The sequence below is a fragment of the Pseudorasbora parva genome, chromosome 12, assembly GCF_024679245.1.
Source record: "Pseudorasbora parva isolate DD20220531a chromosome 12, ASM2467924v1, whole genome shotgun sequence".
NCBI lineage: Eukaryota > Metazoa > Chordata > Actinopteri > Cypriniformes > Gobionidae > Pseudorasbora > Pseudorasbora parva.
Genome location: NC_090183.1, coordinates 9,726,894 through 9,750,974, shown reverse-complemented (window position 1 = coordinate 9,750,974; position 24,081 = coordinate 9,726,894). Strand labels below are relative to the sequence as shown.

Below are 24,081 nucleotides of genomic sequence, written 5' to 3'. Positions count from 1 at the left end.
ACATAAGAATGAACCTCATTGGTTCTTGCTGAAGCTCAAACGTGCTGCGTAACACAAGAATGAACCTCATTAGTTCTCTGTCAAGCGAACATGCATGAGCTTCTGCTGAAACTGATGTGTGCGTTGATGAATGTGAATGTGTGAATATGTTTATCATAAAAAGCATTCGTTTCTCTAGAAAATTCATATGGATTAGTTTTCAGTCTCTCTGTGAACTTTTTGAAGCATCAAAATGGTAATTGTGTGTGGACTGTCAGGGACAAAAATCTCTCTGATTTATTTACAGTTTTTCTCAGTCGCTTTGGTACATTTCTCGAATCAAACTCACAATTTGCAAAACAGTAAGTGCATTTCTAAAAACTATTTGTACAAATAGCAAAACACTATGGATAACTTCCAAAAGCCACTCTCTTGTTCAAAACCCTTAGTTCATCTCTCAAAAGTAAATATCTGTGTCAATGAACATGTCAGTGCCATCAGAATGACAAGTCCTTGTGTCATTGTGTACGGATAAGACAGTTACATTGTTTAGTCATGTTGTCAATATATCAGTTTACTCTGGAGAGATGATCTGATGGAAACTACGGCTTAAGTTTTGATGACAATTATTGTCAATTGTAAGTTACATCTTGGTGTATGTGTGAGTCTAATTGCAAGAGAATGGAAAGATTTAAATTTACATTCTTACTGTTTGTAATGTATTTTATTGACAGAACATGTCATTGAGATACAAAAATGAAAAGACAGCACTGAATAGCACACACACACACACACACAAAAAAAAAACTAACGAAGAAATGTACATGCGGTGCTGTAGAAATATATATATATCTGCTAGTTTTCATGAGAAGCACCTTCGTTAGAGAAAGTCAAGATTCACCTGGAGCAATTTACCAATTCAGGACAGATTTAGAAAAAAAGTCTAATGGAAATATATATGCTTGGCATATTATGATAACTTGTTCAACCATTTTGCATGTAAAGACTTATGCTATGAGCTTGTGCCTGAATGTTGTGGGGGTGAGACTATTCAACAGAGACCCAATATAATACATTTTGATCACCATGACATAAGCAACTGATAATGTAGGAAATAACAGAGAATTGTACATAATCATTTGCATGGATGTACCAAAGCATTTGCAACTTGTTCAAAGAAATGAGAAACTGCTTTTTTCATGTGCACAAGTGACACAATGATGTGAGAAGTGAACAGGTAGTTTTGAGAATTTTGATTCTGATCTGAGAAATGTACCAAAGCGACTGAGAAAAACTGTAAAATATCTTCATTTGTTCTTTGAAGATGAACGAAAGTCTTACGGGTTTGGAAAAACAAGGTGAGTAAATGATGACATGGATTTCCATCTTTGGGTGAACAAACTACTTAGTCTAAATCTAGGATTAGACTTGATCCATTTCTGGCGCCTATCAGAGTTCAATGAGACATTACACATAATATACAATATCATGAATTCATTAGATGGCTTTACTAAAGCATTATCCAGACCAGGAGGGATAGGTTTATTAAACAATACAACAGAATCCAGTATAATCTGCCAGCAGGGGTGAAGTCATTATATAAGATTTTATATAAGTGTATTATTTGTATCTTAGACAAATGTTTCTCAACAGATTAGTTGCAAGCAAGTAGCATAAAAAATGTAAAATTAAACAAATATAAATTAGAGAAGAAACCTTAAATATGGTCATTTCCATGTTTTTATTTGAGTGTAGTGTTACAGTCAAAGGATCAGAGGGAGAGAAAGATTTTGGTGTCTACATCATAATAATCAACAATAGTCTTTTTAAATCTACTGTAACATATAATTACACACTTCATCCATGATTTCTAAGAGTTCTATTTATTTATTATTCATCGAGAAATTGTTTCCCCCCTTCATTGATTATGTTCACTGACACTGTATAAGCCATCAAAATGATTAACCCAACACAGTAAAAAAAAAAAAAAAATCAACAAAAAAAACTGCATAAGCGCACATAGGTAAAAACACATTCACCAAACACTCGCCAAAAAAATACATAAATAAAAATATAATGTTGAAGAAGATAAAATCTTTAAACCATCCTAAAAGGTCAACCAGCTACTTAATAAGCACAAAACCTATTTAATGCAAAGAATAAATGCTTTGAAATCAAGCATCATTTTATTTGAGATGTTTTAACCCCTTTTGTTCCCCGATCACCTAAAAACGAAACAAGTAAACTCAGTGACCCAATAACTTAGTTAATAAATAACCATGTGAAAACACTTTTGTAAGAAGATAAGGCCACAAAACTTAACAGACTGGATGATTCACACTGCAGACTTGTGTAGAAATGGCCTTGCAGACATGTTGTTTGCATGCTGAAATACTACTGAAATGTAGTTTGTGTTACACTAATTATGCTTATGTTCCACAGTCAAACTGAATCATTTGAGGTTGAGTGTCTTGCTAAATAGCACAATAGTTTTGGTAACTCTCTCATTCCTGTATCACCCACACGCTACAGTACTCAAACTAAAACAAGACTCTATTTCAATCAAGTCCTAGATTGAAAAGACTTGCCTTTTTAAAATGTTCATGATGATGATATAACTTCTTGGTCAGACAAAGTCTTAACTGTATGACAGTACGTTCCTTCACAATCATTACCCAAAGACCCAAACAATTCACAACTGTCACATAAAACAAATTACAAAATTACACAATGGACATTACAGAATTACAGAAAAAAAATAGTTTTCAATTCAAATACAGTTTGATGCACAAAAGAGTGTAAACTTATCTCAGAAACTTTCAAATTCATCAAATTCATCATGCAGCACATGATTCGGTTCAGACACAATAATATTAGCCATTCATATGAGGTTCTAATGTCATATACACATATCTGAGAGCTTGACTTACAATCTAAGAACACATTTTTTAACCGATTCAATAACTAACAGACCAGCTCATGCACAATGCAGAATTACAGTACTGTAAAACACTCACAAGACATGAAAAATAAAATAATCTGTTTTCTCACTCCAAAAGACCTGAGACGGAGAAGGAAGTATATTCTCTGCACTGCCTTTTTACAGATACTGTCTGTATGGTCCTTCCATGATACCTTATATTACTCCTTTTATACGTCCCTACCTGTCTGATGTTTCATTGTGTGTAAGAAGAAGCATTGTATGAATATCGGATGTTAACCTGAACACAGTCTCCAGTGTTTTTGTTATATTAATAACAAGTGCATTGTTGTCACTAATTTGTTCACCCCTTGTTGGTGCAATTCAAGGCTCTCAAGAGTACTTTTTAGGACGCATTGATCTGTGTACAAAGTAAAAAGTATACCAAAGATAAAACAGATTAGGATTTAAATCTTTCTTTCGATGCTTTGGGGTAAGAAACAGGGCATAAACTGTCAATTAGGAAGAAATAGCATGTCCTAAAGCATTTTAAAGGGGTCATGAACTGAGAAATCAAATTTTGACATATAAGGGGCCATCATGCTATAAGAATATCCTGTAAGTTTCAGAACTGAAAACTTCCTTGTTACAGGTTTTATTGATACCAATCCCACCGAACAATTTGTTGTGGGATGTGGCTATCTATGATGAAAGACCACGGAAGAGCCACGCCTTCTTTATCATTGCAACTTTGGCCCCGCCCACTGGTGTGTTAGTGAGTCGAGGAGAGAGAGCAATACAGGATTGCTGGAGTAAAATAACATTACCTTTCAAAGAATCCTAGGAATGTGGTTATTTATTTTCAACAATGTGAATGTCTCAGTTGAGAATTGTATATTTACCTGTGGATTCTTTGGTAAATCAGTCGCAATTTCGGTGCAGGCTTTGCAAACAAGACTTTTTCGATATGGTAATGCGACAACATGTAAGTAACCGTGTTAATTCTAATGCCTGATCTGTGACCAGTGATTTCTGATATGTAATGATTCATGTACAATCAGATGTCCTTCGTCTATGTCAGGAAATCAAACCACTGACTAAAGGGTAAACCTCACACTGCTTCTCTATGTAGGATGAAAATAATCTGTTAAATTTATATATAGAAAGTGATCAAAGAACACTCCCTTTGCCATCGCTGGAGCTGTCAATGAAACAGCACGAGACAATTTATCAGTGATTGAGTTCTGAAGTCACAGCAAAAATCAAAATCAAGTTGCAATGACGAGATCACTGCATTCATGCTCTTAAAATGTCTGTGATTGGCTACAACGCTCGTCACTCATTGCAACCTTTCTATGGAAGTAAAACTGTGCCACTGGATTTTGAATTCTAATTTTTAGCACTGAATTTTTTTACATCGAATTTTTAACACTGAATTTTATTTTGCATCTAAATCAGACTTTGAATTTTAAAAGCCATCGAATTTCTAGCACTGTTTTTTTTGCCTATGACATTTTTTCAATGTTTTAAAAAAATTCAGTGTAAAAAGAAATTCAAAGTCTCAAAAGATTCAGTGTAAAAAAATTCAACGTCTCAAAATATTCAGTGTAAAAAAAAATTAATGTCTCAAAAGATTCAGTGTAAAATAATTCAACGTCTCAAAAAATTCAGTGTAAAAATATTCAGAGTCAACATCCGGGTAACCAAGGAGAAGCAATCGATCCCTGTATCAAATCATCCAACATCCAGCCAATCATTTACGCTCCATTGGTCATGTGACGCTGAAACAGGAAGGCGGGGAACAGGGCCGTTTCTAGCCTTTCTGGCACCCTAGGCGAGATTCATATGTTGCACAACCCCCCCCCCCCCACCCCCTTTTTTTTTTTTTTACTTCATCTTATTAAGTAAATATGACTTCCTTATTTCATGGGCATATTGTACATGCATTATTCGAATAATGTAGCTAGGTTTATTATCTCTGAGATCACAGATGTTGGGGGGTTCGGGGGCATGCTCCCCCGAGAAAAATTTGATTTCTATGATCTACATATGTGTATTTTAAGATGTTCTGAAGGCCAAAAAATTAGATAAGAATAGCTTGAAAACCATGTCACTCGGCGCCGCTGCGGATTGAAGAACACAGTGACACAAAGACTAAAAGACGGGACGAAGCAGTAGCCGAAGCCTTGCGCCAGTTTCATGTTTTAAAGGTTAATCACATATTTTTTTAGGGGGGGCTGATGCATAAGTTCATAAAAAAGGGCCTAGTGACGCCCATGGTTATGACAGTATTAGCCTACTTGATCAATTTACACTAAACAGCTATCTCTGATGCAAAAAAAAATGTATTCAAATTAACTGCTATAATGTTCTGCACCTGAAATGAGCATGGCGTGTGGTCCGTCCAGTACTAATATTCAGTGTAATGTTTTGCTCAACGTTATGATAGAGGGACCAGCTTAGTAGAGAACAAGTAACCAATAAGTAGGCTATACCTGTATATTTCGCTTTCTTTTTACGATACTGAGCCCCTGATGGCTTTGACCTTTTCATGATGATGAAACTAAAGCACGCTGTAACGAGTAGAAATATAGTGTGGCCCCTTTAAGAGTTGCGCGCGCTCCCTGCAAACGAAGTCTGCATTTTGTGTGTGTGCGCACTGAGTCTTGAGCTCCCATGTGTGGGGATTATTTTCTGTTTTCTGTTGCTAACAGTTATTTTGTTTTATTATGTAATGCTGTGGACGGAAAGGGAGTTTGTGATGAGAGTTCAGCGGGGAATAAAGTGCGATCTGTTTGATGTTAATCGCCTCCGTGTTTGAATCCACTCCAGTTACATTAAGTGAGCTATCCGCATTTTTCACTCGGACACAAGCGTTACAACGCCACGGATGACGACGTTCCCTGCCGCCCTCTACATGATCTCATTTCATTACAGCAGCTCCACTATCACCATGGCGACTTCACTCCAATAATCGCAACCAATCATAATGCCTTGAAATAGCAAAAGTACGAAATATTAATAATAAAATATATATGAAATAACTAAAAAATCTTGTTGGGGCGGGGGCTCATTGACGCCCCCCGGCTGTTGGCGCCCTAGGCGACCGCCTAGTTTGCCTATGACTAGAAACGGCACTGGCGGGGAAGTTCACTTCAGGTGAGCTCCAGAGCTCAGCAGCATGGCTCAGAACACACACGATGGCGCTTCAGTGAGTTTACTCATGACCAATGGAGCGTAAATGATTGGCTGGATGTTGGATGATTTGATACAGGGATCGATTGCTTCTCCTTGGTTACCCGGATGTTGACTCTGAATATTTTTACACTGAATTTTTTGAGACGTTGAATTATTTTACACTGAATCTTTTGAGACATTGATTTTTTTTACACTGAATTTTTTAAGACGTTGAATTTCTTTTTACACTGAATTTTTTAAGACGTTGAATTTCTTTTTACACTGAATTTTTTTAAAACATTGAAAAAATGTCATAGGCAAAAAAAAAAACAGAGCTAGAAATTCGATGGCTTTTAAAATTCAAAGTCTGATTTAGATGCAAAATAAAATTCAGTGTTAAAAATTCGATGTAAAAAAATTCAGTGCTAAAAATTAGAATTCAAAATCCAGTGGCACAGTTTTACTTCCATACCTTTCATGCCACAATCTAAATCTAATCTAAATCTAATGCTATAATCAACACTTTTCATGATTAGTAAACCTTGAGAGCTGTAATAGCAAAAAACTGGCTAAAGGTTTTCAAGAGAGGTCCGCATGTCATACGTAGCTTTTTCATATGTAAAGATGTCAGCCAATCACAGCAGTGGTTTACACTCTCACATCAGACACGCCCCTTAAAACAGAGCGTTCAAATCAGAGAGCTAAAATCAGACGTTTTTGATGTAAAAATCATACAAACATTATAAATGCATTATAAAACATTAAAACAATACAGTTCATGACCTCTTTAATTTAGTTTATACTTTTAATGATGCATGCAGATGCTGACATTTTACTATTTATTCGTTTTTAGTTTAAAGCTACACTGTGTAACTTTTTTAGTTTATTCTTAGCTAAAAACACTTAGTTCTTTAAAAAATATATGTGCACATTAATGTATATTTACTTCTTTCAAGTAATAAAGTATTCTCGTAAGTTTATAATATGTCATTGAAAATACATACGGGTGAGGGGTTCGAATGCCGGTCGCCATGTTGCCCCTCCATTTTGAAAGTACATTAGCCAAAGAGGGACATACCCATAAATTCAAGCTTCGCCTTTCGCGTTTTAACACTGGATGGCAGTCATGAACGTGGTCGAACTGGAAGCCATATTGATCTTGGACTAAATCGGCCATCGTAGGAGTTAAAAGGAAATCGGAATTGAGAGGAACAGAAACTATTATTCACTGGATGGTAATATACCTTTTCACTGCTAGATGGGGGAAAATATCACAGTGTAGCTTTAAGTATAACAGGCTGATTTTACTGGTTCACAACAGTGACTTTCAGGGACTATTTTATTATTTGCCTTTTTGCAGTGGTAAAAGTCATCGTAATGGGTTTTAGTGTACATGAAGTAGCAAAATACCACAAATGCATTGCCTGGAATAATATGCAAACTAAGAGCAATGCTAGTCCCCAAAACAAATACAATTTCAAACAGATCCTGTTGCTATTAGATTTGTGTAAAGGACGGATTACCCACAAATATGCAATGCAGGATAAGTAGTTTTGTTGTATTTACACTTGCTTGTATGGTAAAATAGTATGGGATTTGATTTTACATTTGTCCATATATAGTCTGTAACATATATTTATTATGCAGGTACTCTAAACGCCACTAGTATCTGTGATGTTTGCAATACGTTATACACAAAACAAAAGACGACCTAAATATATATCAATATATTTTTCTCGTTTCTGAAATATACTATTAAAAAAACATCACAAATAAAGCCAAAATGTGTCAACCTACCTGAACTGACTTAACAAAATTCACATTCATTGGGGGTGATATGTTCCGAACCTACAAAACACATGCGCATGAAACAAGCAGTCTAACACAGAAAGAGATGCGATATTATGCAGTTTGACACAGTCCACTGACATACCAAGGTTTTGTGTAAGTGTGTGCTGCTTTTATGCTGTTCGCTAATATGATTGACCAAATTAGCGACCGTATACAGCCAACAGTTTAGTGTCATTACAATCTATTCATCATGTCAGTGGCAAATTAGTACTAGCAACTATGTTAAACAGCATTTCACTATCTATCTATCTATCTATCTATCTATCTATCTATCTATCTATCTATCTATCTATCTATCTATCTATCTATCTATCTATCTATCTATCTATCTATCTATCTATCTATCTATCTATCTATCTATCTATCTATCTATCTATCTATCTATCTATCTATCTATCTATCTATCTATCTATCTTAACAGCACAGCATGCATGCCATGCAGACAATGCTAGTGACTCTTACGAAACAATACTGTTTTACTCATGCAACAATTAGCCAAGTCAATTCTTTAGCACAACAAAGTGTGTGTGTGGGGTGGGGGGGAGCTTTATTTACAGCTTAACTTGAATGCATTTACCCAAAAGCACCACGTTTGACTCATTTAGGCGAGGGAAGTTTGCCGAAACACAGACTCTACATTCGTTCTAAGGCATTCAATCACTGTATCCATTCTAGTACAGCACAGCCACAAAGCAGCATGCAACACCAACCAGCTCTGTGTGACTACACACACACATGCAGATCTAACCTCTACTACACCACAACGCTTAACACACGACACGAGAGAAAGAGCCATGCAAAACACAGCAGGTTATCTAACGCAATCACGGACTGCGGGGCTCATAGACTGTGGGTATTGTGTGTGCGTGAGGAGGCAAACTGCATCATAATCGCATCTACTAGAAACAGAGCATTTCGACAATACAAGGAGATACAGAAGCATATTGCATAATACATGAGCTTGTTCAGACCCAGTGCTAACTATCTTTTTCATGGCAGTCAAGGACAACACTTATCACTGATTGTAAACATGGAAAGAGTGAGAGAGTGAGTGTGGGAGAGACGGAGATGATATCGACCAAACGTTGATGCTATATACCGACACTGTACTGACCAGCGATCATCATACCGCAAAAATGGAAAGTCAACAGAGAAAATGAGACGCCTGTTGATCTGCGAGTGTGCGTGTGAATGCATGTGCGTACATACATACAGATGATTTAGAGCATATAAGGCTCTATAAACCACATACTGTATTTGCCATTATACAACAAAAATAATCCAAATCAAAGAAAGACAAATCAAACATAACGATTCCAAAGGCCAAATTAGTCCCACCCCCTTCCCAAAGCGAGAAACGGCCACATAATGAAAATCACGCCCCTCACTTCTTATTCTTGAGCTGATTGGCAAGCCAGTCGAGCCCTTCATACAGACCGTCGCCGCTGGTCGCACAGGTCGCTTGTATATACCAGTTGCGGTGGCGGAGTGAGTGGAGGCCGAGTTTATCTGTGATCTCAGCTGCATTCATAGCGTTTGGCAGATCCTGTAGTCAAAACAGTCAGGATAAATAAGATGATGAGCAAATGCTTTTAGATAGAACCATAGATTTTTATTCTGAAATAAGTACATGAATTAGCAGCAGAAATATAGATAATAGATTATGATAACATGAAATTTAAACAAATATACTACTATTCAAACATTTTGGGGCTGGTAAGAACCACAATTTAAAGGGGCTATATGTAAGAATTTTCATAGTACCATTAATTGCGTTTTTATTTGAATGTGTGAACAACCTGTAACAAAACAAAACAAGATCTTCCCTGACTTCCTAGGTTGTCTATGAAAGCCTCGGGACATTTTTGCCGGGAAAATCAAAAGGATGTGATGTTTACGTGCACTCCTATTCAATGACACATGAGATAAATGTTTATGTTCGGGATGATGTCGAAAGAGGTATTCTGTACTGTAAAGTCAATGTGTCGTGCAAAGAAAAGTGATTCATTTAAATTATATAGCCAGATCTATAAAAGTAGAACTTGTAGCAAGCGCGCTAAAAGTTTAAGGTTTTGACTTTAAAATATAGAATAGAAGGAAACAACACTTTTGGTTCAAAACTAAAGTTTACCTGATCCCGGCAGACATTCCCTTCACAGAAATCAAGAAGACAATTGTGGCTAAATGCAATACGGCATACAGACTGGATGGAGGCAACCATAAATGCTTGTGTTTGCAGTGCACACTTCATATAAAGTAAAATAATCTATGCATATGTACTGGTGTGTTGGTTTTATCTAGTACAAATCAGCACGTTTCTGTTTTATAGGTTATAAATAACTATTATTATTAAGTGAAAAGTCGTCAACCTTCAGCACACTAACATTAGCTAGCTTAAATGTTAAACAAACATGCAGCGATAGATGTGTGCCATCCTTTAAATGGTCTCTTAAAATAATCCACATCGCTAATCATAGTTAGCCCAGCGATAGGTTACATTAGACAATATGCCTTGACAAAAGTCCCCTAAAAAACGCCCGAAAGTAAATCATACTTAATTTACAAAAATACCTGTTACAGTCCTGCAGAGTCAGTGACTGTACATATTTGGACAGTCCCAAACTTTCTTCTGCAAAAAACGCACTTGGTCTGAAGCACATGGAGCAGGTGAATTTAGGACATGTCCAAATCCATCTTTGCTACTTTAACAACGGAAAAAATGGTTGGCGCGCATGTCACATGTTCCAAAACCCCTCCTGTTCAAAACGCCTGCACCAAGCGGGACTTGAACCCGTGTCCGCCAGCATGAGAGTCAGACGCTCTAACAAGGAGGATAAAGGCTGCAACCTCTAGCGTCAGTCGCTAGAGCGCCTCTTGATGTCAGAGGAGTGAGATTTACTCACACAGCAACTACTAGCTGGCCTCTGTTATAACTAGTCTCTTAAAAAGTCAGTGTGGTGTGTTTTGGGCATAATGTGCAATAAACCAATTTGAGTCCCATCTCCAATTCCCTGCGTGAGCGGAAAGACTGAATGCTTCTCCAGAGTCCTTTTATTTTGAATGTTTAAAAACGTTTGTGTGCCGCTGCGTGTAACTGTGTGTGTAATAAGCAAAGTGTACACGTGTTGTGCACCCACCTATAAGTGCATATTACTAACGCTGTCTTTAAAAAACACAAAAAAATACTGCGCCATTGACTTTAGACCAGGTTTTTGTTGTTCAATGGTGCAGTTGTTTTCAGTTGCCTCAAACTAGCAAAGCACCATCAATGCGCCTGAACCCACCTTGTTTTCAGACCAGCATCCCCATGAGATTGGTGCGAATGCATTTGATATCTAAATAACGTGGAGCTGGATGTGAAATAGATAACTGCATCAAGTAAAAACTAGTAAAAAACATCACGCCTGGCATCGTGTTGCGGTGGATGTATGATAGGACCTGCAGTCTTTTGTGTGTTACGTGTGCACATGTGTGAGCAAGAGCAATAATTTGCTGTCTGCTGTTCACGTTTCAACAGCCACCAGTGTTGCTCATAACAAGGGTTTCTGAATTCAACATATAGCCCCTTTAAAACCTCCAGCTGTAAATATATCCAGAATATGTCACATGAAGGAGAGGTGCAGTACCTGTTTGTTTGCAAAGACAAGAAGAACTGCATCACGCAGTTCGTCCTCTGCGAGCATTCTCATTAACTCCTCCCGTGCTTCGTTCACTCTCTCCCGATCGTTGCTGTCAACCACGAAGATAAGACCTAAAGTAAGAAAAAAACACAGATAAGGAATACAGACTTTTTATTATTCAACATGCAACATTAACACAGAATGGAAAAAGCATGTACAGATGGTATCAAACTATACAATGTTTTGCCTTAAAAAAGAAAGCATACATTGATTTTTATTTTTGAATATTACTTCTAAGCATTTTTCATTAACATATGTGGGCATGTTAACCAGTGTTATTTAATATCACTGATTTATTTTATTGTGATTAACGTTCCACATCCATGTTTTTTCCAGAGCTGTATATTAATTCAAGTAAGATTTCAAGTCAAATTTTTCATTTTTAGTTGAGTTTAAGTTAACTAAAATAATCCTGCTTAACTAATGTTTACAAGGTGCTCTGCACAGTGTGTGCTCGCTAAACACAACGCAAACTACACAGGCAAACCAAATTGCAATCATTTACGCAGACAACTCCATAAAACCTGTGTTTAAGTGGGAGAAGTTGAGTGTGTAACTTACCTTGTGTATTTTGAAAGTAGTGTCTCCAGAGTGGTCTGATTTTATCCTGACCACCCACATCCCACACAGTGAAGCTGATGTTCTTGTACTCCACTGTCTCCACATTAAAGCCTAACACAAACACAAACGTCGCAAAATTACATTGTGTGACCAGAATCACAACATCATTTTACTATTTCAGATGGTACAATTCCTCCAGTTGTCAGGGTTCTGCCCTGGCAGCTCTGTCTGTTTTGTCTTTGTTTAATGTTTCTATGTTTGTTTTGTGTCTTAGTACTTGGATCTGTCTCTCTCTGTGTTTGTCATGTGTTCCTCTTGTCCTACCTCCTTGTTTGCCGTTACCACGCCCCCTTGTTTAGTCTGGTCTAGTCCTCGTTTCACTAATTGTGCTCACCTGTTCCTCATGTGCTCTGGTCCCTTTATATTGTGCTACCTTCCCTCATGTCTTTGCTGGTTCGTTGTGTATGTTTGTGAGCGTTTGCTTGTGCGTACATGTCTCTAGCTCCTTGTCTAGCCTTTTCTAGTTTTAGTGTCTCCTGTTTTTCTAGCTTTGAATTTATTTTCAGTTTTTTCTTTGTTCCTGAGTTTTTGAGTCTAGTGAAGTTTCTGTCTTTATTTTTGCTTGTTTTCTCCAGGTCTTATTTTGGTATTTTTCTTCTAGCCTTATTGTTTAGTTTTCTTGGTTCTGATAGCTTACCTTTTTATTTTTCCTGTTTTCCACTTTTATTTTCTCAGTTCAGTCTTTTTATAGAGATTGGTTTTGTTTTATTTTTCTTCGTTTTCTAGCTCCAGTTTTTATTTTAAGTTTTTGTTTAATTTAGTCATAGTTCTTAGTTTGTCTGTTTCTTGTTGTCTTGTCTAGAGTCTTGTCGTGTGTGTGTGTCCTGTGTTGTTTTCTGTCCAGTGTTTTTTCCCTGGCCGCTGTCTCCACTGCCTGTCAGCCAAGACTCCTGCTTCGGTGAGAACATCAAGCCTCAGGTTCCTGCCTGGATTGGTCCAACACCGCCCTGCCTGGTGTTGCCTCCCAAGCTGTTGTGAAGTTCATTGGCTGCCTGAACTGGTCTCAGTGGTCATCCTCCCCTGCCCGTCATCGTCGTGTCTTTCCCCTGCCCTGGTGTTTGGACTGTCACTCATCCACTACCCCATTGTGTCTGTTGATCTGTCTTGTTAATAAACTGTCCTTGTTCACTCTGCATCTGGGTCCTCCACTCCCTGATCCCTGACAGAACGAACCAGCCAAGATCGGACCCAGCAGAATGAGCTTCAAGATCCGTCCCCCTACCAAGGCTCAAGAGCGACTGTCCCGTCAGCAAGGTCTAGCAGCACTTCGCCAGGGGGGTCTAGATGAGAGGGCCTTTGCCCAGAAGTTCTGGACTATGGCTAGGGGTCTAGAATATCAGGATGCAGCCCTCAAAGACATCTTTAACCTCTGCTTGGACGACCCCTTGCCACAGTCAGAGATGGAGGGGCTGAGATACTTGGGGTATTGGGAATTCACCAACTATATACATCTTCGCAGGCAGTGGGCAGCACTGACACGTCCTGAATTCTTTTGTAATGACAAATTAACACTCTCAACCTCATCAAGTCCAGTTCTAGGCTCTTTACCATCTTCAAAGAAGAGGCGGAGGAGAGCGAGTCGGTCTGCTGTATCTGTCTCCGAGTCAATCTCAGTTGTTCCTAAGCCAGCTCCTACTATTTCATGGTCCACTCCCGTCAGGCCAGAGCCAGTCGAGCCCGCACCTGTCAGGCCAGAGCCAGTCGAGCCCGCACCTGTCAGGCCAGAGCCAGTCGAGCCCGCACCTGTCAGGCCAGAGCCAGTCGACTACAAATTGTCATGCCCTCGAAAGCGGAAGAAGAGGAGAGCCCATGCCTGCAAGTCAGCTGCCATTCTAGATGCCCCTCATCTGTTGGTCCAGGAGGGCCGGAATCAAGCGGCTCCAGCCCCTGAGCGCAGTCCAGTGTCGGCTCCAGCCCCTGAGCGCAGTCCAGTGTCGGCTCCAGCCCCTGAGCGCAGTCCAGTGTCGGCTCCAGCCCCTGAGCGCAGTCCAGTGTCGGCTCCAGCCCCTGAGCGCAGTCCAGTGTCGGCTCCAGCCCCTGAGCGCAGTCCAGTGTCGGCTCCAGCCCCTGAGCGCAGTCCCGTGTCGGCTCCAGCCCCTGAGCGCAGTCCCGTGTCGGCTCCAGCCCCTGAGCGCAGTCCCGTGTCGGCTCCAGCCCCTGAGCGCAGTCCCGTGTCGGCTCCAGCCCCTGAGCGCAGTCCCGTGTCGGCTCCAGCCCCTGAGCGCAGTCCCGTGTCGGCTCCAGCCCCTGAGCGCAGTCCCGTGTCGGCTCCAGCCCCTGAGCGCAGTCCCGTGTCGGCTCCAGCCCCTGAGCGCAGTCCCGTGTCGGCTCCAGCCCCTGAGCGCAGTCCCGTGTCGGCTCCAGCCCCTGAGCGCAGTCCCGTGTCGGCTCCAGCCCCTGAGCGCAGTCCCGTGTCGGCTCCAGCCCCAGAGCGGAGTCCAGTGGCTCCATCTCCTGTTCCTAACCCAGTGAGGGCTTCACCTTCTGTCCCAGGGCACACTTCAAGGCTGGCCGTCCCAAGAGCCCGCTTCAGAGGAGGCCGTCCCAGAGCCCGCTTCAGAGGAGGCCGTCCCAGAGCCCGCTTCAGAGGAGGCCGTCCCAGAGCCCGCTTCAGAGGAGGCCGTCCCAGAGCCCGCTTCAGAGGAGGCCGTCCCAGAGCCCGCTTCAGAGGAGGCCGTCCCAGAGCCCGCTTCAGAGGAGGCCGTCCAGAGCCCACCAGTCAAGCCCAGGAAGGTGTCCCCGAGTCAGTCCCTGAGCCCGCCAGTCAAGCCCAGGAGGGCGCTCCCGAGTCAGTCCCTGAGCACGCCCGTCAAGCCCAGGAGGGCGCTCCCGAGTCAGTCCCTGAGCACGCCCGTCAAGCCCAGGAGGGCGCTCCCGAGTCAGTCCCTGAGCACGCCAGTCAAGCCCAGGAGGGCGCTTCCGAGTCAAGTCCAGTATCTGTCCCTGAACTTCTGGAGGATATCTCTGCAGTTCCAGAAGGTGTCTCTAAGTCTGTCCCAGTAATCATGTCCAGTCAGAGGTCCCCACCATTGAAAAGGCCCCATGCCTTTGTTGGTCGTGTGCCTAATACCCCTCCCATCCCACCCTCCCTGTTTCCTGGTCCTTGTGGGTTCCCTAGGTCGGCACCCCCCTGGGCAGCCCCTAACCACTCCCCTAGATTATTTTCCTCCCCAGTTCTGCCTCCCATGTTTCCTGTCTGCCCTGGTACTCCTAGTTTTGTTCCCCGCCCACCCTCCCAAGTGTTACCGCCTTTGTTTCCCTTGCCTAGTTTGGACGCCAGGGGGCGTCCATTGGGGGGAGGGTACTGTCAGGGTTCTGCCCTGGCAGCTCTGTCTGTTTTGTCTTTGTTTAATGTTTCTATGTTTGTTTTGTGTCTTAGTACTTGGATCTGTCTCTCTCTGTGTTTGTCATGTGTTCCTCTTGTCCTACCTCCTTGTTTGCCGTTACCACACCCCCTTGTTTAGTCTGGTCTAGTCCTCGTTTCACTAATTGTTCTCACCTGTTCCTCATGTGCTCTGGTCCCTTTATATTGTGCTACCTTCCCTCATGTCTTTGCTGGTTCGTTGTGTATGTTTGTGAGCGTTTGCTTGTGCGTACATGTCTCTAGCTCCTTGTCTAGCCTAGTCTAGCCTTTTCTAGTTTTAGTGTCTCCTGTTTTTCTAGCTTTGAATTTATTTTCAGTTTTTTCTTTGTTCCTGAGTTTTTGAGTCTAGTGAAGTTTCTGTCTTTATTTTTGCTTGTTTTCTCCAGGTCTTATTTTGGTATTTTTCTTCTAGCCTTATTGTTTAGTTTTCTTGGTTCTGATAGCTTACCTTTTTATTTTTCCTGTTTTCCACTTTTATTTTCTCAGTTCAGTCTTTTTATAGAGATTGGTTTTGTTTTATTTTTCTTCGTTTTCTAGCTCCAGTTTTTATTTTAAGTTTTTGTTTAATTTAGTCATAGTTCTTAGTTTGTCTGTTTCTTGTTGTCTTGTCTAGAGTCGTGTGTGTGTGTCCTGTGTTGTTTTCTGTCCAGTGTTTTTTCCCTGGCCGCTGTCTCCACTGCCTGTCAGCCAAGACTCCTGCTTCGGTGAGAACATCAAGCCTCAGGTTCCTGCCTGGATTGGTCCAACACCGCCCTGCCTGGTGTTGCCTCCCAAGCTGTTGTGAAGTTCATTGGCTGCCTGAACTGGTCTCAGTGGTCATCCTCCCCTGCCCGTCATCGTCGTGTCTTTCCCCTGCCCTGGTGTTTGGACTGTCACTCATCCACTACCCCATTGTGTCTGTTGATCTGTCTTGTTAATAAACTGTCCTTGTTCACTCTGCATCTGGGTCCTCCACTCCCTGATCCCTGACACCAGTACTGTGCATTCAACAACTGTAAAAATATAATTGCTCTAGATGTATGTAGGGGACACTAGGCAATTGTTGCACTCTATAACAACTGGCAAATAAAATTGCTTGCTATATAAGGAAAATGTAGAGTATATTTTTATTCACCCTCAAGCTGTTCTAAACCTGTATGAATTTCTCTCTTCTGCTGAACACAAAATAAACTATTTTAAAGAATATGGGTTATCAAACAGTTGATGGGCCTCAGTAGGAAAAAATATTATGTAAGTCAATGGGGCCCATCAAATGTTCAGAAATTCACTCAGTCTAAGAACAACTTAAGTAAATGATGATAGAAGTTAAATTTTTAGGTGAACTATCCCTTTAAGAAATAAGTTGAGTTATTGTACATAATTATAGATAATTTCCCAGTAGTTTTAGAGTCCAACAGTAGGTTTCTCAAATTAAAAACTTAAGTTAGGTAAAATGATTTCAATAATAATCCTTTAGAGACAGCCCTACCATGAGCTACAAGGTTGTTAATCAATGGTATTTGCTTCTGTTGCTTAAATTTGTTAAAATTGTGTTTAACCGCTGAATTCATGGGGAAAAAATACATTACCCATGATGCTGTACAGAAAATTCTACCAATCAGATTCGAAATAATCAAAATGCGCCAAAAAAGCTATTTAGCTGCCATGAAGCATTGCATGTAATTGAGTTGGTTGCCCTAGGCTCTCACAATACATATATCTGCATATTTTTCAATAAACTTCAAATATATATATATATATATATATATATGTATATATCAAAAGGTTTACACAGAATTCCGAATTCCTTGACCACACACCTGTTACATACCAGATAACTGTTTAAACATTATTGCAATAAAGTCTACAAAACAATAAAATAAAGTAAACAAATGATTTTACCGATGGTTGGGATGGTGGTGACGATCTCTCCAAGCTTCAGTTTGTAAAGGATGGTGGTTTTACCAGCAGCATCTAATCCAACCATCAGAATTCTCATCTCTTTCTTCCCTATCAGACTCTTCAGCAGATTGCCAAAAATATTCCCCATGATTTAATGTTTTGCTTCGTCTAGCCAATCACAACCCAGAAAGCCGAGTCCTTTTTGTAGAGCAATCTTTGAGATAAAAGATAAAAGCCTTGAGAAATAAAAGGATCTAGCTGAGAAAAAGAATCTGGAGTCCTGCAAAGGAAAAAAGAAAATCAATGTGGATGACATGTACATGGCCGTCAATGAAAATATATTTGTTATATTCATTTTTTAATTGTATATATAAATATATACAAATATGGAAATAAAAACAATTAAGTTAATTAAAATGATATTTCACAATATGCATTGTATTTTATCAAATAAACACAGCATGTATATATAGGGAAAGCATTTTAAATTATAACTATATACCACTGACCAAGCATAACATTTTGACCTAATATTATGTTGCTGCCAAAACAGCCCTGACCCGTCGAAGCATGGACTCCACTAGACCTCTGAAGGTGTGCTGTGGTATCTGGCACCAAGATGTTAGCAGCAGATCCTTTAATTGATCGCACTTCTTTGTTCAGCACATCCCACAGATGTTCAATTGGATTGAGATCTGGGGAATTTGGAGGCTAAGTCAACACCTCAAAATCATTTTTGTGCTCCTCAAATAATTCCTGAACCACTTTTTGCTTTGTGGCAGGGCACATTATCCTGCTGAAAGAGGCCACAGCTGCCAGGGAATACCGTTTGCATGAAAAGGTTAAGACTCTGGAAGACTTGGAGTTAAGCTTTTCTCTGAGAAAAGAACAAAGAACGGCACTGAAGTCATTCTTAAAAAGGGAAGATGTGTTCTGAGTTTTGCCGACCAGATAAGGCGAAAGTTTAATCTGTCAACGAGCTCTGCTTCACCTTCGTTGCTCTGGTTGGTGTAGCGCTATCCTATCGCGTGCAGAGGGAGTTTGAAAGACAACCGTTTATTCCGCCCCTCAGATTGTGCCCTGTCAATGGTGATGTGGCAAGGGGGGCGTGGTTCAGCGAGGTCTGCAGCGGGAGAGAGAGCCGCGGGATGAGCGGTAAGTGAGTGGGTTGGACGCAGATTAATAACACCTGTATCTTGTTCCAGTAATGGGCGTGGAGAGGGGATAAAACGCCAGTGGAACCGGAGACCAGGGAGAGAGAGAGACGGACGGTTGATGCCCGAACCACAGACACTGAGACACCGGAAGCCGGAAGTGCCGACCCGGAAGTGATCGTTGTTATTTTGATTTGAGAGAAACTATACACTACTGAGTGTGATTTGACATTGAAAGAGAATAAATAAAACAAGCATCAACCGTCCAGCCGACCCCCGTGTCCTCTTCCTTCCTCACATTACGAACTTTGTTACAGGTGAGTTTACAGACCAAACATCTTGATGGGGGTCTGGCTTGTCAGGCTACTACAACAATGCTTAGGTAGGTGGTACATGTCAACATAACATCCACATGGATGGCAGGACTCAAGGTTTCCCCGCAGAACATTGCCCAAAGCATCACACTGCACCCGCGGCTTACCTTCTTCCCATAATGCATCCTGGTGCCATGTGTTCCCCAGGTAAGCGACGCACACACACCCGGACATCCATATGATGTAAAAGAAAATGTGATTCATCAGACCAGGTCACCTTCTTCCATTGCTCCCTGGGCAAGTTCTGATGCTCACCTATGCCCACTGTTGGCACTTTCTGCAGTGGACAAGGGGTCAGTATGGGCACCCTGACCGGTCTGCGGCTATGCAGCCCATACACAACAAACTGTGATGCACTGTGTGTTCTGACACCTTTTTATCAGAACCAGCATTAACTTCTTGAACAATTTGAGCTACAGTAGCTTGTCTGTTTGATCGCACCACACGGGCCAGCCTTCGCTCCCCACATGCATCAATGAGCCTTGGCCGCCCATGATCCTCTCGCCGGTTCACCGCTGTTTCTTCCTTGGGCATCTAGCCATCACAATTTGGCCCTTGTCAAACTCACTAAAACCCTTTCCCCATTTTACCTGCATCTAACACATACAATTTGAGCACAAAATATTCACTTGCTGCCTAATATATCCCACCCACTAACAGGTGCCGTGATGAGTGGTCATAATGTTATGCGTGATCTGTGTGTATATATATATATATATATATATATATGTGTGTGTGTGTGTGTGTGTGTGTGTGTGTGTGTGTGTTTCATATGGACATTTATGTCCCCGTGATTATAAATCATACTAAACTATGTTTTTTGAAAATGTAAAAATGCTGAAAGTTTTATGTGACGTGTAGGTTACTTAGGGTTAGGGGAGAGAATGAATGCATTTGAAAGTTGCAATGAAAAATCCATGTTTCAAAAGTCTGAGTGGGTGGGTTAAATGCGCATGATGCTTCTGGATGTCTATTTACATTTCTTATTTTCACTAGTATGCTATGTGTAGAAGCTACAAGAATGTTAAAAACTACACAAATGGACTGAATTGAAGAAACTATGATCCTGCCATGTCTTCAGGCTGTATAGCAATCTGTTCATCCCTCTCATATCCCTCCATCATGCAAACCCCCACTAGTCATCCCTGAACATTCCCAGATGGAGTTATCCAAGATGTAGAACACATTTTCTGATAACCATTTTGTCCTAATTCATGAATGTCAAAGTATAAATCGTATACTTGTTTATGAGAGACTAGGGTTAGTTACACAGTTGCTAGCTATGGTTTTAAAGTTAATCGCCAATTACACAATTGTGTGTTTTCTCAGTGGTTTTGTGTTTTGATTTCAAACAACTAGTTTTAAACCCTTTAAAAGGGTTAGTTCACCCAAAAATGACAATTCTGTCATTAATTACTCGCCCTCATGCCGTTCCCAAACCCGAAAGACCTTCTTCTTTAGAACACAAATGAAAATCTTTTTGATGAAATTTAAATCTGAGAGCTTTCTGTCCCTCCATAGACAGTGACGCAACTACTCACATAAACATTGATCAGCGAACATAAACAGAAGCTCAACCGAACCTGCTTGGCATGCGAGAACAAACCTCATTGGTTCTTGTGGACGCTCAAAAGTGCTGCGTAACATGCAAATGAACCTCATTGGTTCTCACACATCAAGTGAACATGCTTGCGCTTTTCCATTTACCATTTTTCACTGAACTTTTTAAAGCATCAAAGTATCAGGACAGACAGCTCTCAGATTTAATCAAAAATATCTTCATTTGTGTTCTGAGGACAGATTTTTTTATTTTTGGCTGAACTATCCCTTAAAATTATTATTATCATTGTTTTTTGTGGTTAATTCTGCCCTGCAAACTAAAATACCAATCGCCATATTCTAGTAATAACTGATGGGTAAACAAATCAAGGCTAAAACAAAACTCAGTACAACGACATTGACACGGATAGACAAGAGTCAGCTATATAATGAAGCTAGAATTATATAAATATATTTATATATTAAATATATATTCATATTTAATTAAAAGATGATTCTAAACTATGTTATGAAAGATATAACAGAATGATTTGATATAGCATTTTACTTTTTGCGATATGCGTGTAAACATGGCTATAAATGCCATTCCCATTCATGCATATACACTGTAATTTTCATATCAATGTGTTCTTGGGGCAGAATGTAATGGGGGGGGGGGGGGGGGGGGGGTGTAATAATGGCTGTACAGCCAAATCTAATTTTGTTGCAATATTATCCTGTTTGACACTGTGAAGCTGCTTTGACACAATCGTGATTGTAAAAGTGCTACATAAATAAAATTGATTGATTGATTGAATGGGAATAATAATTGGGAATATTTTAATAAGAATGTCTCATTTTCATAAGAATATTGTGTTACACCTTATTTTTTAAGGTGTCATTGTTACAGTTTAATTATATATTCAAGTAGTAAGTATTACTATTTAACTTGCCTACATAAGTATTTACTATAGGGTTAGCGTAAGATTAGGTTTTGGTTGAGGGTTAGTTAAATGTAATTATGCATAATTTACTGTGATTATCATGTAACGTGTAACAAGGACACTGTAAAGTAGTGTTACCTGAATATTGATATATAACTTATTTCCCTATTTACTTGTTTTCTCCAAAATGCCTGATATGCCATGCTGTAAGTCCCGCTGTCTTCTACAGAGAACATGCCAAATGTGATCATTCAGTCATTTTTAAACGCTGAGGTGAGTTAGTTGTCATGGTTACACCTCCAAATGTTTGGTATCTCTGCAAAGCCTTGAATGGGCTCTTAAAGGGCAGACTTAAAACTTAGACATAAAATATGTTGTCAGACAAATCTGCTAAAATATAATATTCTCTATAGAAGGGGAAAACTCAATTGCTGTGTCTCAGGAGGATATGGAAGCTGCGGGGGTCTGACTCCGGCTGCGCTGTCCATGGTGCTGACGCCCCGACCCACCTCCAGCGAAACACACACACAGGAGCATTTTCCCACTGCTTTTTGTAACAGACTTCTTTATTTTAAAGGATTTATCCTTGTTTCTCAATAATTAGACAAACCCATGCTTACTCAAACCCGTGCAAGAGACCCCAACAACATGTCACGAGACAACGAAATAGGCTAGGCTACTACAGCGCCAGACGGTATCGGTTATATCTGACACGAGGATCTTTAAAAACATGAATATGGTTATCAATTAAACATTTCTATTACTGCCGGTTTGCTCATATAAGGCCTGCGACCATTTGACAACGTCGGCGTAGGATACAATGATCGGAGCTTCTATGAAGAGAGGCGTTTGGCACGAAGCAGAGGGATGAAATTGTTCTTATGCAATATTCACCACAATCCATGCAAAAGCAAACCGGGATCAATCACAACCCAAGCGCAACACAAGCCGTCCTAATGTCTAAAGAGGCGTAAGGCAGCACATCATGTGTGATACTGATCTTCATTCATTTGGAAAGACAGAGACGCTACGTATACGTGCCTCGCGGAAGGCCTGTCACCTCTCTTTTTCCAACGGCAATATAAGACGCGCTGTCATATTCTACCGGACGCACAAGCAGCACTTCAACCGGTCAGAACCGCTTTGAAGCGTTTCATTTTAAAGCATTCACAACAATTGAACATGTCCGGATTACCTTGCGAGATGACACCAGCCGATTTAAAGACACGGAGAGATGGAGAGAAGATCTCACGAGAGTTTACACCGACAGCACAGGCTTTCTCGCGTGATTTGGTTTTCGCATCTTGAGACTGCCTCCAGTCAGGTCAGGTAGCCTTTAGTCAAATAAGTATAATGTCAAGGAAATGCTTGAGATGAAACAGCTCTTTCAAAGCTACAACTTCACTGGAAATTCTTTACAAATAGCTAGCGTTTTTGTATTTCTTGGAGCCTAAAAGATGTAAGCCTGTATTTACTATTGTATGAACTTCTGAAACATTAAAACAAATAGAGAATAAATTATGACTATATGGTAGGCCTATATTTTTATGGTAAAACTTTAGAATAATGGTCATTAGTTAACTAATAACTAACTATAGTTAACTAGCCTACATTAGTTAACTAATGAACTGCACTTATAGGCTAAAGCACTTATTTATCTTTGTTAATGGAGATTGTCAACCAAATGTGAATTTAAAGAAGTAAACAATTATACTCTCAGCAGATGCTTGCTTTGCAGCTTAGTTATGGGCATAAATCTTAGTAAATGAAAATATAGGCCTACAATTCATTTATAAACAAAAAAGAAAAGATAATCTGTGATTTTAAAGTCAGCATGACTGAAACGTATAGAAACTGTTTCTTAAAGGGTTAGTTCACCTAAAAAAAAAAGATTGCATAATTTACTCACCCTCGAGTCATCCTATGTGTATATGACATTCTTCTTTCAGATGAATACAATCGGAGTTGTCCTGGCTCTTTCAAACTTTATAATGGCAGTGAATAGCGTTGGTGTAAGAAATCCATATTTAAAACTTGACGAACTGTAATCTCTAACTTCCGCTAACTGTTGTACGCGCGTTCAAGAGAGACCGCAGTCATTTAAGCGTATGATGTAGGGCCCTCCGGTGAGAATATGCAAGTTCTCGTGAGAATCAAGTTTTGTTTTGCTCTATCCTCTGTGATTCTGCGTTCATCACCGGAACTTAAAGCGGGGTGAAATGTGGTTTCATGCATACTGAGCCTTTTACACTGTTAAAGACTTGGATTCCCATCCTAAACATAGACAAAGTTTCAAAAACTAATGTTGGACGTTTGATGCAGTATTTCTTTGTCAAAAATACTCCTTCCGGTTTCTCACAAGTTTCGGAGAGTTTTTTTTGAGTATGGGTCGGCTTGACGTTAATAGAGCGGAAGGTCCTTGTATGGGCCGTACGGGCTCTTCTCCCGGTAGGGTGCGCGTGCGCCGCGCTCCACTTTATTCCTATAGGTGAAATCAAGCGACTATAACGCTTCAGCACAGCAAGTCACTGCTGTCAGGACTTCACCAAATCATACCAAAGAAGTGTGTTTTTGATGGAGCGGTCCCAGCGATAAAG

The 24,081-nt window shown here is 40.3% G+C and overlaps 1 protein-coding gene and 1 long non-coding RNA gene across 3 annotated transcripts in view; one reads left to right on the top strand and one right to left on the bottom strand.

Moving 5' to 3' along the window:
• LOC137093940 (uncharacterized) overlaps nt 1–19,102 on the top strand; it is a 39,685-nt gene extending 20,583 nt beyond the window's left edge. The window contains exon 3 of the long non-coding RNA XR_010908576.1: nt 18,679–19,102. This is a non-coding gene — a long non-coding RNA (uncharacterized lncRNA). The remainder of the gene's footprint in view (nt 1–18,678) is intronic.
• arf3b (ADP-ribosylation factor 3b) lies at nt 1,702–22,781 on the bottom strand. 2 transcript variants are annotated; one of them, XM_067458997.1, is made up of 6 exons: nt 22,680–22,781; nt 17,474–17,753; nt 12,169–12,279; nt 11,554–11,678; nt 6,549–9,473; nt 1,702–4,248 (listed from the first exon to the last, which is right to left on the bottom strand). In XM_067458997.1, exons 2-5 carry the CDS (start codon nt 17,619–17,621, stop codon nt 9,312–9,314), a joined length of 546 nt encoding a protein of 181 aa, XP_067315098.1. In that variant the 5' UTR covers nt 17,622–17,753; nt 22,680–22,781; the 3' UTR covers nt 1,702–4,248; nt 6,549–9,311. The 2 variants fall into 2 exon arrangements, with proteins under 2 accessions (XP_067315098.1, XP_067315099.1); XM_067458998.1 differs by lacking the exon at nt 22,680–22,781 and adding an exon at nt 19,109–19,608.
• Between the last annotated feature and the right edge of the window lie 1,300 nt (nt 22,782–24,081).